This window comes from Mytilus galloprovincialis, chromosome 6 (assembly GCF_965363235.1).
Source record: "Mytilus galloprovincialis chromosome 6, xbMytGall1.hap1.1, whole genome shotgun sequence".
In the NCBI taxonomy this organism is placed as follows: Eukaryota; Metazoa; Mollusca; class Bivalvia; order Mytilida; family Mytilidae; genus Mytilus; species Mytilus galloprovincialis.
In genome coordinates, this window is record NC_134843.1 from 24,891,380 (window position 1) to 24,908,839 (window position 17,460).

General features: G+C 31.1%; 1 protein-coding gene across 2 annotated transcripts in view; it reads right to left on the reverse strand.

Annotated features, from left to right (window-relative positions):
- The window catches only part of LOC143079223 (ras-related protein Rab-22A-like), a 40,621-nt gene extending 26,240 nt beyond the window's left edge, over window positions 1-14,381 (reverse strand). For both annotated transcript variants that reach the window (XR_012979360.1, XM_076254454.1), the window contains exons 1-6: window positions 14,172-14,381; window positions 5,395-5,474; window positions 3,889-3,970; window positions 3,433-3,504; window positions 2,921-3,044; window positions 1,697-1,789 (exon numbers count right to left, since the gene is read on the reverse strand). Coding sequence is in view for 1 of the 2 variants with exons in the window: in XM_076254454.1 (XP_076110569.1) it covers window positions 1,697-1,789; window positions 2,921-3,044; window positions 3,433-3,504; window positions 3,889-3,970; window positions 5,395-5,474; window positions 14,172-14,213 (493 nt within the window). In the remaining variant the exon portion in view is untranslated. The remainder of the gene's footprint in view (window positions 1-1,696; window positions 1,790-2,920; window positions 3,045-3,432; window positions 3,505-3,888; window positions 3,971-5,394; window positions 5,475-14,171) is intronic.
- Window positions 14,382-17,460: the final 3,079 nt, after the last annotated feature.

A 17,460-nucleotide genomic window follows, 5' to 3' on the forward strand; every position in this document is an offset into this window, starting at 1 on the left:
AAAAGACTGTTTTAAATTGATAGCATATAAATAAAGAAACTAAAATAGAAGATAAAATGATGGGTCTGTATGCTTTGTTTTCGAGATATAACTCATTGTGAATTTGGCGGAAAATATGTATCTCTGAATTTTTCATGCATTTAACATTGGCATCCTTTTTCTCTCAAAAATGATGAAGAAATAACAAGCATTTTATAAGCTTTTCAAAGATAACATTCACAACTATTTGTAATCAAATTATAGAAAGACAAAATTATAATGGCACTACATGGATAAAACCAGAGGACTTTGAATATCTAGCAGGTCTAGCAAAAATCCAAAAACAAGACAAGCAAACATCCTTAACAAGGACTATTTTTTATTTTATTTTCTCATTTCAACCCAAAACAATAACCAAATAATTCAGGCCCTCATTATAAACTATCTCCTTTCATCATTTAGGTCCTGTAAATGCCAAACCCCAATTTCTATCATGTCTACGACTGTGATAAACATAACCAGATGCTCTGCAGGGCGTAGCTTTATATGACCGCAGAGTTCGAACCCTGAACATTGGAGCAAGTATGGACACAACATTCAAGCTTGATACAGCTCTGAATTTGGATTGTGATTAAATAGTTGACACAACACAGGTTTCTGACACATAATGAATGTGGTCTAAGAACTTAAACTTAAAAACTTTAAATTTTAAATTGGACATTACCTATTATGGTCCGATATCCAAAATCTAAATACATGGTTAGATTCAGCATATCAAAGAACAGCAAGAATTCAATTTTTGATGAAATCAAATAAAGTTCAATTTTGGACCCTTTAGACCTCAATGTGGACCAATCTGATAACCGGGCCCAAACATCAAAAATCTAAATACATGGTTAGATTAAGCATATATCAAAGAACCCCATATATACAATTTTTGTTGAAATCAAACAAAGTTTAATTTTGGACGGCAATTTGGACCAACTTGAAATCTAGGCCTATAATCAAAAATCTAAATACAGGTTTAGATTCAGCATATCAAAGAACCCCACTGGTTCAATTTTTGTTGATATCAAACAAAGTTTAATTTTGGACCACGATTTGGACCAACTTGAAAACTGGGCCCATAATAAAAATTATAAGTACATGTTTAGATTCAGCATATCAAAAAACCCCAAGAATTCAATTTCTGTTGAAATCAAACAAAGTTTAATTTTGGACCCCAATTTGGACCAACTTGAAAACTGGGCCAATAATCAAAAATCTAAGTACATGTTTAGATTCAGCATATCAAAGAACCCCAAGAATTCAATTTTTGTTAAAATCAAACTTAGTTTAATTTTGGACCCTTTGGACCTTAATGTAGACCAATTTGAAAATGGGACCAAAAATTAAGAATCTACATACACAGTTAGATTCGGCATATCAAAGAACCCCAATTATTAAATATTTGATGTATTCAAAGTTTAATTTTGGACCCTTTGGGCCCCTTATTCCTAAACTGTTGGGACCAAAACTCCCAAAATCAATCCCAACCTTCCTTTTATGGTCATAAACCTTGTTTAAAGTTCATAGATTTCTATTCACTTATACTAAAGTTATAGTGCAAAAACCAAAAGTCTTCGGACGCCGACAATGGACGACGACACCAACGTGATACCAATATATGACCAAAAAATTTTCAATTTTTTCGGTCGTATAAAAATCAATTGCTTACCTATTTTCATAAAAAGTTCAGGAACATTAACAGCATTGAGAGCACTGGTCTCTATAAATATAGCATTAATTAGACTCGCATACTCCTCTGCATCTAAAATAGTACAATATATGAGTTTTATATAAAACATAGGACAATAGCCAGGAAAGGCAGAAAATTTGCTGATGAACAACTAAATCAACCTAAAAGGCTAAGCCCTTTTAAATGAAGGGAGTTGAAACATTTTATTAAACATATGTATGATGATGGCTAAATTGAACTAATTTTTTTACCACAGTTTTCCATGTACAAATTGTATGGTTTTTTTTTCCTTCCACAGGTTCTAGTTGTTAAAACTTGTAGTGAATAATTAATTCAAAGTCTCATTATCCAATTCCATGCAATTTAAAGAAGTCGGAAACTGTTTGGTGTAAATAATCACAGGAGTGGCTTAAAGTTGAACTAAGGTTTTGACCAAAACTTTCACTGTCGGATTATTGTATGTGACAAATTAAACCTTCTAGTGGTGAATAATCACCCCAAACCAAACTTGTAATTATAAGGGCCCTTAATAACCTGTTTTATTCCAGATCATTGTTCATGTCAATGATAGACGGCCTGACCTCTAGTAATGCATATTGATGAAGACCAGATCCATGTACAGGATCATGATAACAAGATCAGAAACTTAAACAATTATTACATACTGTTTTCGTCTCATACATGTAAGAAAAATATATCATCTTTTCATTTTCTTTTATTCTCGTTTAACCATATAAGAAGTATACAATCCATTCTAATAGTTGTGACAATAAAAACTACACATATTCTTTAAGATTCTGATACAATGAATTTTAACTTTGCCATGTGGATTTGAGTACAGCTATTAACAATGTTATTTCAATTGATTGGGCGGAGCTTATGTTTTAATTTGCATAAGGACAGTCTAATTGAAGATGTGCGTGATAAGGATGATTGCCATTATAATGCTAATTGAATTCTAATTACTAAACAGTTTCACCAAACGCATATACAAAAGAACTGATTGTATGATATGGGATGAATAACTGGACACTTCATTGATGAGCTTATCCCAAAACTACTTATCCTTCTCCCGAATATAGGAGTAGACTCCTAGGTAGGAGCGTAAAACTTCCCAGTATTATCCTTTTATCCACCTACTGCAAAAAATCTTAAATTTACAGTCCCTGTATAAATTATAATGCATATAAATGTAAAGTTTACCCCGTTTGCTAACTTCTCTCAGATCTTCCAGATCACATTTGTTTCCAGCAATGGCCAGTATAATATTATGGGATGCATTTTTCTTCAATTCATTGATCCAATCTTTTACTGTTTTGAATGTTGACTGTAAGAAAAGATTATCATGCATACAAAAGAGTTATCATTCTTTGTTATTGTTTTCCAACCCAAGGTAAGGAATGCCTTAGCATTAATTGGTGCAAATTTTCAGAATTTTTCAATATTGATGTGGTCCGTTTTTTGTATTTGATTTGGCTTCTTTATATTTGTTTCGACTTCCACTGACGAGTCTTATGTAGACTTAATGCATGTCTGCTATTCATTCATTTTGATCACATGGATTTCTGTCTAATTGACAATTATAGAACAGTTCCTTTTTATATTAGTCTGAAATGTTATCTTTTGTTTGAGCTAATGACGTTGTTTTTTGCTGTGTATAAAACCAATTATTATTTTAAGTTTTAACTTAACATTGTCTAATGTATTAAACTCACATCTCTCGATACATCATAAACAACAATAGCTGCTGCTGCACCTCTATAATACATTGGAGCTAAGGATCTATACTGAAAATATATAAATAAAATTACATCATATTTGTTATTTGCAGAATTTGGTGTTAATGGCAGATCTAGATCTGTGTCATATTTATTCAATTTCACTATCTTTCTTTTCATTTCTGGGTAATTTAGTGGTTGTCATATTTTGTATAGATAGTTGTCTTTTGTTGAAGAGTATGTAACCCTTTAAATTTCTTTAGAATACATGTGTTATTTTGGTTGCTATGTCACTGATCATGCTGATATATATCCCACAATTCCTTTTATTCATACATCATCGAGATTAAAAGATTTTAGCAACTCTGTGAATCACAAAGTGTTCCTTTTCTTCCAAAACACAATGCAACTTTACTGACACGTGACTTCATTTCTGTCCAAAATCCAACCTACCTTCTCTTGGCCAGCTGTGTCCCATATTTGAAATGCATAATGTTGATCATCAACTGCAATCTTTTTACTCATAAAAGAAGCTCTGTGTAAGATTTAAAGTATAATATTAGATTTCATACACAGGTCATACTTATAAAAACCAATTATAATGTCAAAAATAACAAACCCAACTCGTAGGAAAAATATATTCATGTAATGTAAGGTCAATCGATTATTGAAATGCAAATGAATGATTTTGATTGCCCATTGATTGTTGATGTTATAGCATCACTTTAAGCGCTATTGGTTACTGTAAATTCAGAAATTATTGTGTGCATTTATTATTGCATTTCATCATTTTAGACTAAAATGCAATTTTAATTTTTGCAATGTTGAGAAAAATCCTGTCCAATTCATATAAAAAATTTCAAAATGAGAGTTTAAATTATCGCAATCATAACCCTGTCGCAATTATTGCATTATTAAAAACATTGCAATACTTTTTGAATTTACAGTATATTGTTGTTGCAAGTGAATATTTATTGAAGGAAAAGAAGTCAGAGTGTTCTGAGAGAACTATCAACCTTTTTACAGGAAAACTGGCCGCAAATTAGTCAATCAAAAATCTGTTTAATGCTTGGACCTGCCAATGCAGGGTTGGAACTTCAACCTCAGTGATGAGAGACTAGAGATTGATGTATGTTCATATTTTTTAATGGTTAAACTTTGAATTGACATAATTTGAGTATGTAGGTCAGAAATTGACCGTATGCAAATCAATATCAATACATCTGTTAACCTATTTTGATTTGAAAATCTATATGGAAAGTCTGTAATTGTTTGAAAATTGAGGTGTAATACAAAATCTATATAACTATTCATCTCTTATTTTGTATTTGAAATCAATCAAACATCCTGCACTTGCATAAGGTCGATTCATATCCCATTCAGCTCATTTTGTATAATTGTAAAAGTACAACATATAAAAATCTGGTTATTTGGGTCATCTGACAGATTTATAAATTCATCAAAAGTATCTGCCAGCATGGTATAAATTTTGTATATCTTACTATACAGTGCATAAATTAAGAGAATTTCAAACCCTTCAAAGTGAAACATAAATATATGTGTCTCTTATTAGTAAGATCATACTCTATTTTTACTTGCATATTAATTGTGTTGTATTATTTTACAATATTTATCTACCACTACCAGTCAGGGGTAATACTTACAGTGGTATTATTTTATTTTTTTAATATAATGCTACACTCAGAAAAATTATTTTGGAGGTAGAGTTATATCCCTTCTACTTTCTTTCATATGAATAAGTATAAAGTTATATGTTCTTTTTTGACGTTATGCGTATACTTGTCTACTCATATTTTATGTCTTTATTGTTCATAGAAATTCAGACTCGTATCACATCAACATGTAACCACCCTGATATGTAACCAATCTATCACCATCATCTATGACTATAATTCACATTTAAAACAAATTCATTGCATATTGTATAATCAATATTACCCTATGGTACTTTCTAAGGCTGGTTTGAAGGAATCTGTCACAAATCTCATAACAATGCTGGACTTTCCAACTCCAGATTCCTGTCAATAAATGAAGAATTTGACAGTTGTTTAAAATTGTAAGAATATACTTCCAAGTAGATTTTTTTGCAATTTGGTAATACAGGTTATATACATGATATATATTGTTTATCTTTCAATCCTGATACCAATACTCATGACACACATGTACAGTAGGGTAAATTATTTTAGTGACTTACAAAATGTATTGAGTGATTCTTTTTAAAGATAATATTTTAAAAAACCCAAACCGTTTCAACATGTAAACACTATGGTTTCAGGTGGTTTCAGTCCATGGTTGCTCCTGTCTAAAGTTGAATAGGCTCCATAATAAAATAATGAATAATTACTATATAAATCAGAGAGTTTGGTGAAGTATTTGATTCAAGGTAAGTGTCAATTTGCACATAAAAAAGTAGTGTTAATTTTGCGATTGGAGAAATATAATTATTAGTAAACAGTTTTGATCATGTTGGTGATCAATGACAACAGCAGGGGCGGATCCAGTCATTTTGAAAAGGGGATTCCAAACCCATGAACACACTAAAACCTTTACATACTTTGATGGTCTATGTTGAAAAATGTAATGCATGTTTAACATACATGTATTAAATACCATGTATACCTAACTAATAGTAAGAATTTCTAATATTCTTGATATATAACTTTGTTTCTTCATTTAAAATTTGTTATCAACAAAAATGTTTTATAAATATTGCATACGTGTATTTTTCATCCCCACTTTCATGACTTTGTGATTAATTGATTTAAACATATACATGATAAATATTTTACATTAAAAAAAATGATATAATGATTATCATGATTACTAATCATGTTAATTCTACAGTAAATACAAATATTAAAATATTAAAAACAGTATTTGAAATTTTGATTCCTCAAATAACATGAAAATCAAATATTTGAATGCTCATCAAAAGCACAATTTTTCTATCGTCTGGGAATTTCTCCCCTTTTCATGCTTTTATCGTTCATAAAATCATCATGCAGTATTCATTAACTAACCATGCTAAATGTAAGAAATATAATGAATGTATGTCATTTGTATCCCGTGTAAATAAGTTTTTCTAGTTTAAACAATATTTTATTTAGATAAGTCATTACATAATGATGCATTACACTTGAAATAATATTCTACATGTATCTTTTATTTTCAATTGGGTTCTGGTCAACTTTAAAAATTATGGCCTTATTCATCTTTGGCCTCTTGTGACTGATAGTCCATCAGCTGGTAAGGCAAAATTTCAGTATTGTGTTACACCCCAGGGTACCGCAATTTTTTGGTATAAGTCTAAAGAGTAATGTCTGAAGAATATTTTAAGAGGTGTTAGACTTTTGAAAAAGTGTCCAAAAGGGGTTAAAAGGGGTCTTATTTAAGAGTATATCAAAAATTTTGTTTCACACATATATACAGAAAAAAGAAAAAATAACCAAGTATTCGGTACAATTACCCTTATTAAATTGAACAAATCATATCTTATTTATACGGAGGCTAATTTTTATTTAATTTTTAAATCGTATAGGACCAAGAAAAAAAGGGGGAGGATAATATCCAAAATTCATGATGTTGAATGAACCAAAGCATACATACTAGTTTTTTTGATAAAAAAGGTATATTTTTTACATTGAAACATAAAGCATCCAGTAACTAAAGGCAGTTGAACAAAATTCAAAGGTAAGAAAGGGAAAAAAACATGGAATCAATGACAAACATTAACATAAGCAATGTACATCACAGTCATTGAAAAACACACATCTATATAGTAGTAAAAAAATAAAAGAACTGTCAGGGTTTCAAGATCTATATCAAAGTTATTTTAACAACAGAATCACCACTTTTTAAGGTCATGAAGAAGATCAATCCATAGAATCATCTTCATTTTCGTCAACGCCATCTACCGAATCATCATCACCATCATCTTCATCATCTTCGTCGTCATCGTCAGCCATATCAATGATTTGATTATTCTTGTTGCTACAATCACTTGTATATTTGCAGCCATCTGTACAGGATAAACCTTGTCGAATACATGAACATCTTTTGGTGGCACAACCAGCGCAGCTATACATGAACAGCTTATCAGTATCAATAAAACATCTAACGCTGGCAGTTGGTCTAGCCAATTGATGCTGATCAAATCGTTCTTAACAATCCAATCATGGTTGTTTGGCGATGGAACAGTGTTGTGTTATAGAGTAGATTTCCAAATCTTTGCCTGAATGTTGAATCGTTTGATGTGCTTTAACATTGCATCTTTTGTTGGGTCAGTAGATGACAATGAATGTTTTTTGCATTGCAAAAAAAATCTGAAATTCATTGATGTTATTATAATCGTATCCATATATAGCCCACAAAAACCTCTCGAGTGTTTTTGACAGTTCTTCGCCTACCTCTTTAAAATTTTCACCAAGACGGGATAGACCTTCTGAAAACTCCACAGAACGATTCAAAACGCCAAATGCTTTGCTTTTTCCCTTACCAGACAAAGCACTAACTGAATCACAACCACTAAAGGCGTGAAATCCTGTCAGTGCTCTACAAACATTCTCCCCAAATTTTGCGCACATTGATTGCACATTTAATAATCTGCATTTGGAAGACGTACCTATCAGAAGAATAATATTTGAACTGATGCGATTCTGAAAATAGCAGGCCAATACTTCCACATCAGATTGATTTTATTACAATGGAATCGTACCTTTGTCAGCTGCGTGTTTTTCATGAAGAAACATTTTTGTGTCGGCTTCTTCCTGTTTGCTTAGAAGCTCAGTGCATTTTACACTTGTCACTATTTCATTTTCAACAGTGATACAAATAAATCAATTCCTTCAAGTGTATAAAATCAATAGGATTGTTTACTCCATTCCGACACAAGAATTTAACAAAAGCAACTTTGTTTCTACCAACTGACAACAATTTCTTCCATTGCCCAGGACACGATTGTGATGGTCTCGAAATTATTGTTATGATTTGCCCTCCCAAGGACCTGCGATCCCGTTCTAATTTTTATATGGATATTGTGGGATACTGATCAGTGACAAAATCAATGCGGGAGCTCTTTTTGAAACTGAAAGGATGGTTTTAAAAACAACATTTGCCAAATCAGAAAAAGTACTTGGTATCCTTGTGATGGATTGAATGACTGCCATGCCATCAAATATCCACATGCTTTCCTCAGGAATAGCTTGCATTTGTTCAACGCCCTTTTCTAAAAGACCAGCAAAAACACATATTTATTTGTCTTTACTAGTGTACCATCAACGTTTGCAAGAGACTATGGAAGAGGACATAATTCAAACTTGAGGACCTCTCGCATATCCAACTGTCTTGTCTGGGCTATTACTCTATATCTACTTTCAATGTGTTGTTGTTCATATATCAGTTATTAACTGCTTACCTTTTATTTCCTTTGTTGAAAATGTAAGCAATGATTGTCTTTTAATTGGTTTGAAAATGACGATTGACTTTTGAACAAGCCGTTCACTGATGAAATTGTCTGATGCCAACTTTCCCTTTTTATAGGCGTCGCACATTAATTCAGAGGAAGAAACAGTGCCCGAGGACAAGCCTGATAGCTGCTCAGATGTCTCAAATGGGTTTGTCCACCTTTGCAGTGTTTGAACCAATTTCAAAACGTCAGTTTCATCTCATTTCATTCGAGTTTTGTCAAGTTCTGTTTGTGTGGATGTTTCAGGATTCACTATTCATGCCAAATCTCGACATTTTGATGATATTGAAGCTCTTTCGTGTGCATTTAGCAACCAACGTTTAACAGAACCTTTATTCAAACTGAAACCAACAACGCCATCTCTTGTTTTGGTATCTCTGTTCAACGTTCGCTCGATTGTTTGGTCAACTGGAGATCTAGAAAATCCATGAGAGCTTCTCTGAACACAAAAACCACCAGATGAAAGATATACATGGGCAACAGGATATGTATGTATATGTCAGGATTTTGAATATGAAGCAAATAGACTGACATATATCGGGAATAGTTTTGACGTCATATGCGAAAAACCATGGTAACATTTTTTCAACACATGCCAAATGAAGTTCCCAATTACCTTCCCTTGTGACTTTTATAAATGCCAATAAAAGTTCGACCATTTCTATGTAAGAATTCCAGAACTTTTTCATTAGTCCCTCACTTAGATTACAATATAAACTAAAGGCCTCAAATAGTTTACCAACATAAGGTGAAATTAGCAAGGTTTTTAAGTTGTTTTCTGTTAAATTTTGTCTGATTTGAGCTAAGATTGACAGAACAGATGCTGAAAATTAGGATCGAAAAATTCATTCTCATCATTTGAATTAAGCCAAGAGCCAAATGCTTCCCAACGTAATCGTTTAAAAGCTTCAGAAACAATTTTGAGCAATCGCAGCGTTCGATTATAATGTTTACCTTCAAATACACCAGTCAAAGAACCTGACCCAATAACTCCAGACTCCAACAGGAGATCGCCCAGCCCTGCATCGCCAAACCGTTTCCCAATGACTGCTATAAAAGCACATGTAGTGTGACAATATGTACAAAATTTATAAAACAATAGTGAAGCAATATATCCAATCAAGAAGGAAAGAAAAATGATAAAAAGCACTATCAAATGAGGAACAATGTATATATTACGAAAAGCAAATAAATAATAACCAGATGGTATGTCAAATCGACATAATTGTGTGCCAAAGAAAGTAAAAAGTCTTAACAAATTACCCAACTGACTATTTGACCTACGTTCAAAGCAATGTTTGTCGATTGAATGACTTAACAATCTTAACTCAATCACCACATAGCTAAAACACAAAATGTAAACAAGCACACCTTTATTGAGTTCGATAGAGTGCACCTTTTCAAAACGCAAAAAATTAACTTTAATTTGTAATTTTTTCATAAATATTTTGTTACACATTTACTTTATAAAATAATTTGTCTCACAAAAACAACATAATCGACAATTAAATGTTTGTTTTCAGTTGCAAATTGATGAGCTTAAAGTGCGTATGTGTGCACTCAGGTATGAATATATTGTCGACTGAATCGAAGACGGTAATTTGATGATTTCCGGTATTTTACGAGTATTTGCACGTACATATGTTTTATTGAATAATTCATATTTTAGACGATATATACATACTGCAAATAGTTTAAACATTGCATACTGGTCAATTTTAAAGTTTAATTCACAAAAACGGACAATTGTATTACAAATTTCTTCAAGAAATGAGAAAATATGCCTTAATTTTAACCCAAAAAAATCGGATTGTTTGTAATGTAAATACACACTTTTTTAAAACAAAAAATCTTTAGTTTTACATTAAATATGATAGTTTTATATCTGTTTTAGTTGTTTTAACCTATCCTTATTTTTTTTTCAATCGCTTTATATTAAAAATTTTAATTAAAAATTACTTAGTCGTGATAGCTAAATAAGGGGACCATTGTAAGGGACGTTTTTAAACCTCTTTTGGACACTTTTTTTTTGGTCTAACACCTTGTATTTTATTAATAAGATACTGAAGTTGAATTCTATCAAAAAAAATCGCGGTACCCTGGGGTGTAACACAAACTCCTTAACTAGAGCGCTTTTGAAAACTAGCTGATGGACTGTGATAGACATAAAGCCAAATTGACATGAAAGCAACAAAATTTGATTGTCATGGATTTCAAAATCATTTCATTGTAGTATTCATTGCAGCAAATAGAAGTACAAATGTAATAGATCACTATATGTATGCGGAAATTGTCTTCTTTCATCAGGGCCATTTTAAAAAAAATGAGGCAAAAGTGTGACATGGGGGGTCCAATTTCAAACTCAATATTTTGTATTTCTTTTTGTCTCACCCTATTACCGATACTTTAAATTTTATAATTCCAAAGTTTCAGCCAGAATGAAACAGACGCATTGAATAATCTTAAATTTTAATAACATACATCTCAAAAAATTTGGACAGAAACCATACTACTTATAAACAAGTTTGGTAATAAAACAGTTAAAAAAACATTGATCAAACCTTTTCCAAATGAAAGTCAATAGAAAAAGAAATATTTTAAAACCAAAATTTCCATCTTTTCTGCTAAATCATATAATAACAATCAAATTGAATAGCTTAATTTGAAAAAAATAATAATAACTAGTGATTGAAGTTTTTGCCAATAAAAAGAATCTTAATATATTTCAGTTAAAATAGTAAACTTTGAAAGCCCTGAGTTTTTGTGATCATTTGCAAAAAAAAAAATGTCATTTCATTGTACCTTTTGTATGTAATTGTATGTAGAAAAAGCCTTCTATTTTCAGTATTTTGTCACACTCCTGACATATGTTACAAAGATTGAAAAATGCTTTAAACTTTCACAAAACTTCACTTAACACATTGCTATATCATTGATTTCAATTACTGATATCTTTTGAACAGGACTTTCTTTTTAGGGCCATTTAAAAAAAATACAAAGAGAGGCACCCAAAAATGTCAGGAGTGTGACAACTGTCTTTAAACATCTACCAAAGAATAGATAGGACTTAAATGTTTTCTTCTTCTTTATTTTTCAGAAGTGGCTATTCCAAAGAGAAGAAAACAAATTATTACAACTGTGATATGTTTGTATCATAGATGTGGGAGTGCATTATATATGTCAGGAGTGTGACGCTTTTTTTAAGACATTTTCTGTCAATTCATAATTTCACAAGGACAAGTCCCACAAGTTTCTTTGTGTTAGAAATGTTAAAACCAAGTTATATTCCTATCATTTACCTCTTAAATGTGTTATTTATCATAATTGTTTTGGCACAATGAGTTTTAATTAGTTGTTTTTCTATTTTTTGTCCACAGTAATGCAAATTTATCAAAGGAAATAAGTGTGTGCAACTATAATATCATATAGGAAAGTGAGGAAATGAATTTTGTACAAAATAGAACAATTATTTTGATTTGAAATGGTATATTTAAAGATGTTTCAAGGATTAACCATTCAGATGTAATTCGTCACACTCCTGACATGAATTTAACAATTTAAGAAAAATATGAAAATTAGCTTTATTTTTAGGACAGATAGTTGAAAGACAGCTAGTAAAATGAAGAAACTTTTGGTAAAACTTCCATTCCTTAAAACATCCACTAGACTTGCTGACATAAGCCAGGCAAAATTCTCTAGAAGAAATGATTCAAAGAAAGAGACTTGGAAAGAGAGAACCCGCTAATACTGGCTGAATATAAAATTGAAAAATGATCAGAGGAAGTTGGACAATCTTAAACAAAATAAAAAAACTACAAAACCAAGCTAACAAAAAAAGGCTTAAAGAAAGAAGAACTTTGAATTCCAAATTTTATAAACAATATAAAAAAAAACAAAGGCAGTGGCAGAGAAAAAGTAGAAAAAAAGGAAGAAAGATAAAAAAGAAGTTGGGTTGAATAAGGACTTAGAATCGAACAAAAACAGCTCAAAAATTCAAATGAGAACAGATCTGTGACTGTGTCAGATTCCAGATCTACAGTGAGAAAACCTGCACAACACACAAGAAAACAACTGCCACAAAACCCAAATGCTTGGACGAGTACTTTGAAACACATCATAAAAAATGCTACACCAAGAAGAAAGGGCCTTCTAGACGAGATCATTCATAAGCATTTGGGTTTTGTGGCAGTTGTTTTCTTGTGTGTTGTGGGGGTTTTTTTTTTCTTCTCTTTGGAATAGCCACTTTTGAAAAATAAAGAAGAAGAAAACATTTAAGTCCTATAGATGTATTCTTTGGTAGATGTTTAAAGACAGTTGTCACACTCCTGACATTTTTGGGTGCCTCTCTTTGGTGTCCATTAAAACAATAAAATATGTGATTTAGAGCACCAACATACCCTTAATTATAGTGCTAATATACCAATACAAACTTATTTCACATACTGACATTATTGGACTTTAAAACATGGTTACAAGGAAGCTTTAATTTTAAAAGTTTCATTTTTTGAAAGACTTTATTTTTTGTACATACCTTCACAATAAAGGTCAGTGTTTACTTATTTTAAAATTTTATTGGACAAAATTGCAAAAATATTTAAGACTAATAATGTAGCAACTACCAGAAATATTTCAGTTAAGCATAAAAACGATCCACTTTTTTCAATACTACTTTGAAAATTTCTAATCTTTTAAATGTCACGCTAAAAGCGTCGCACTCCTGACAAAAATGGCCTGTTTTTAAAACATTACTCTGAAGTGGTTTGAGATATCTTCATGAAACTTGGCAGCAAGCTAGCCCTGACTATCCTGCATTTTATAACACCTGTGTTATAATTCTAAACTTGACTAATATAAAAATATACCACAAAAAGTAAAAATCCTCATTGTTTTTGAAATGGCCCATCAGTAACATCTGTGTCCTATTAACATGATTAATAACATGCAAGTTCAGTGCATATTGGTTCATCATTTGTTCTCAGTCACATATGTTTATAGATCAGATGTCAAATCCATTCATTTTGTTATGGGTCAAAAACTAGATTGTTGTAACTAAACCAGAAAGTGTCCTGTTTCTCAGTTGTTCACTCGACACCAGCATTAAACAGCATTAAGCGATTTCCAATGAAATATCATGTGTATATGGTACATCACAGAATCAATAAAATATAGGTACATTTGTAAATGAAATGTCGTCCAAAGTGTTTTCATAAATGTAGATAAACTCTTCAGATTTGAAAGTGAAACTTACCCCTAGTAAACACACTTTAACTTCACGAATTGACATTGTCATTCACAATATATCATCTTTACGTATACAATGTTTATAAGTTGTACGTTTTTCGTATATTTTCAATGAAATCAGATAATGTGAATGCTTTATATTGTTTTGTTACAGTGCTTGAAACCCAAACAACCAAGTTTCAGTTCAGGCATGACAAATCCGCCATGTTATGATCACATGATTTTGCTTGAGCTCAGAACTAACTTTTGAGTTAAAACTAGGACAAACAACAACGGTCAATAAATAATGCACTATTATTGGGTTTTTAGTGCTATCGGCTACAAAATATAACGATGAAATAGGGTTGAGTAAAAAAACATGTATATACAGGCTATGTTAACTTGAATTTGTTATGTTAAAAAAATAATGATGTTGAAATGAAAAAGGAATACATATGTTCTCGACCGCTGTTTTGGAGGTATACACATTCTTTTTTTAAATATTGTCAAGCTTTTTTTCAAAAGAAGCAAAGATGGGGATAAAACAAATACGTAATACGAAAATGATGACCTACACAATTTTGAATAATTTAGCTTCTTCGAGTTATGTTTGCAAAATTTGCAATTGGTTCTTATTTTTCAAACACACAACATATAAATATTCTTTAAAATACAGTAACATCCTGAAAATACCTCAGGTTCGATCTTCATATGGTAAGAAATGTTTTCGTTTGCTGATGATTTTTTGTGGAATAGTTTCAGTACCAGATTACTTAAAGACTAAAAACCGATTCTGAATTTTGGAAGTCTTTTTTCGTTAATATTAATATTAACTAGTACTAGTACGACGTGGTTCTCAGTGACTCGCGGCAATTGATCTGCTGGCAGAAATTTTAATACATATACTTTTTTTTTTTATTAAAATATTCAATTTTCTATGTTTATAATACATATCTATCACTTCTGTGCATGTCTCACCTAGTTTCGAGTGATTTAAACGACCCATAGAAAATACCTCATTTTACTATCTATACTAAGAAACAAATATTTTAATAAAAAAAAAATCTGTATCATAGACCCAAGCGCCTGTGACTCGTACATCTGTTTTGCATAAAAAGCTTGCATTGCACTGCATTGCAATTTTAATTTTATTCTTTATTAAAAAAAAAAGTGTATATGTTGTTTTACTTTACAGTATACAAATCCCTGTTTACACCATGCAATTTTTTTAATTAATAATATTAGCATCTTTTTTATTTTCTATCGTATATGTTTTATACTTTTTAAATAGCTCATTAGAGCGGTGTCTTCCTCGAATGCCAACATTTTATATGTGACCTATTCCTTGAAGGCCAACAAAAAAAATTCAATAGATGTTTATATAATAACAATAGGTGTTTTTAGAACTATCTAAATGTTTTAAAAAGTATAAAATAATTTGTGAACTTGATAAAATTGCAACATTAGAGCTTGATAAATATGTTCTAATGTTTGTTAATATCTGCCAAATCTGAATAAATATAAGAGACTATACATTTGTGAACTAAACATTATATCTGACTGTCAAGGAAAAAAAAGATGAAAGAATATATATATAAATATAATATAATATAAAGATAATTGAGCTGATCTGTAACAATAACATCTCCATGCCTTATATATATCATGTACTGTAGTACGACGCTAGATTAAAACTGACGAGGAAAGGTAACACACGGTCACTGAAAGCTTTATTTTTGTGAAGCCCAGATGGTCGTGTGGTCTAGCGGGACGGCTACAGTGCAGGCGATTTGGTGTCACGATATTTTAGTAGCATGGGTTCGAATCCCGACGAGGGAAGAACAAAAAATTTGCGTAAGCAAATTTACAGATCTAACATTGTTGGGTTGATGTTTAGACGAGTTGTATATTAAATAGATATATATACTTGAGTCGACTTTTCACAAAACTAATGCTTCTATGTGCAGTGTTATAAGAATAATGTTTCATTTCATTTCATTATATTGCATGTTTTTTTAAAATTTTTATTTGGTAGTATTTGCATGATGCTGCATGATTTTTATCTGATAGTCGGTTAAAGAGCTCACCAGAGCTCATGTTTTGTCTGTTATTATGTATATATATGCCGACTCTAAATACAATTTACTTACTTACTTACTTACTTAAAGTTCGTGTACTTCAGATGCAATTGTACACACATATGATCAAAGACCAACCATATTTACCAATAATATCCGTATGATTTCCCGTATGCATTCAGAGAGTACGCACATACTGTGTCTTTTCCTAATACATAAGTTAAATCATAATCATATAGATAACTGAATGAGGATGCAGTTTTGTTAAAAAATTTAAAAGAGACAATGGAAAAAAGAAGAATAAAAATTATGTTATGTATAGGCAAAAATCAAGTATTCACATATTGCATCTTAGGTCACCGAGTAAAATGATTTTTTTATAAATGTTAAAATTTACCAAGAGTTATCCTTCTTTTCCTGATATGTTAGCCTAGAATATGAAAGACCATACAATCAATTTTCAAATGACAGATGATGGCTTACAGTTTTAATTTTTTTTTAAAGAGATGTAAAGCATAACAAAATACACAAGTAAATGGAACACTAAGAAAATAAGTAACTTGCAATCTTTTAAAAATACCAGAAGTTATATTTAGCCCCATAGTGTATTCAATATATATAAATGATGACTGTTCGTTGAATGCAACCCTCGAGAAATAATTATAACTGGCTAACATTATGAATATCGGCGTCGTTATATCTTATTTACTTAATATCAGCATTTGGTAAGCGTTCTTTCTGCAGCTATTTTGTTTCATTTTAAAATGTCCAACCGTTAATATGCTGATATTCAGTGGTTGTGATTATTTCATGTCTGCTATATTTGATTTTCATACATTATCTCGAAATTGTTTCACGTTTTGTTTTATTCGGGTATTTTATAGCTAACAATATATACGGTAAGGGGTTGTTCTTTGTTAAATGTCGTACGGTGACCTGTAATTGTGAACATCAACATCGTTTGGATTCTTTTATTTCTGTATTATGAAGTCCTATAGTAGGTACCGATTTTACACCAATTTTGGAGTGAGGCTGAAAGAATCTACTACATTATACATGTATTAACAAATTCTGATCTGTCAGCTTTGTTTTAGGTATAAAATGTGAGTTAAGATAAACTAGAGGAGCCACACATTTTGCTTCGTCGCCTAGTATCGATAATCCTAACTCGGACCTATAGCTGAGTGTCGTCCTCATGTTAACGAGGTTTTTTACTTTTTGCGGAAATGGTCGAATTTT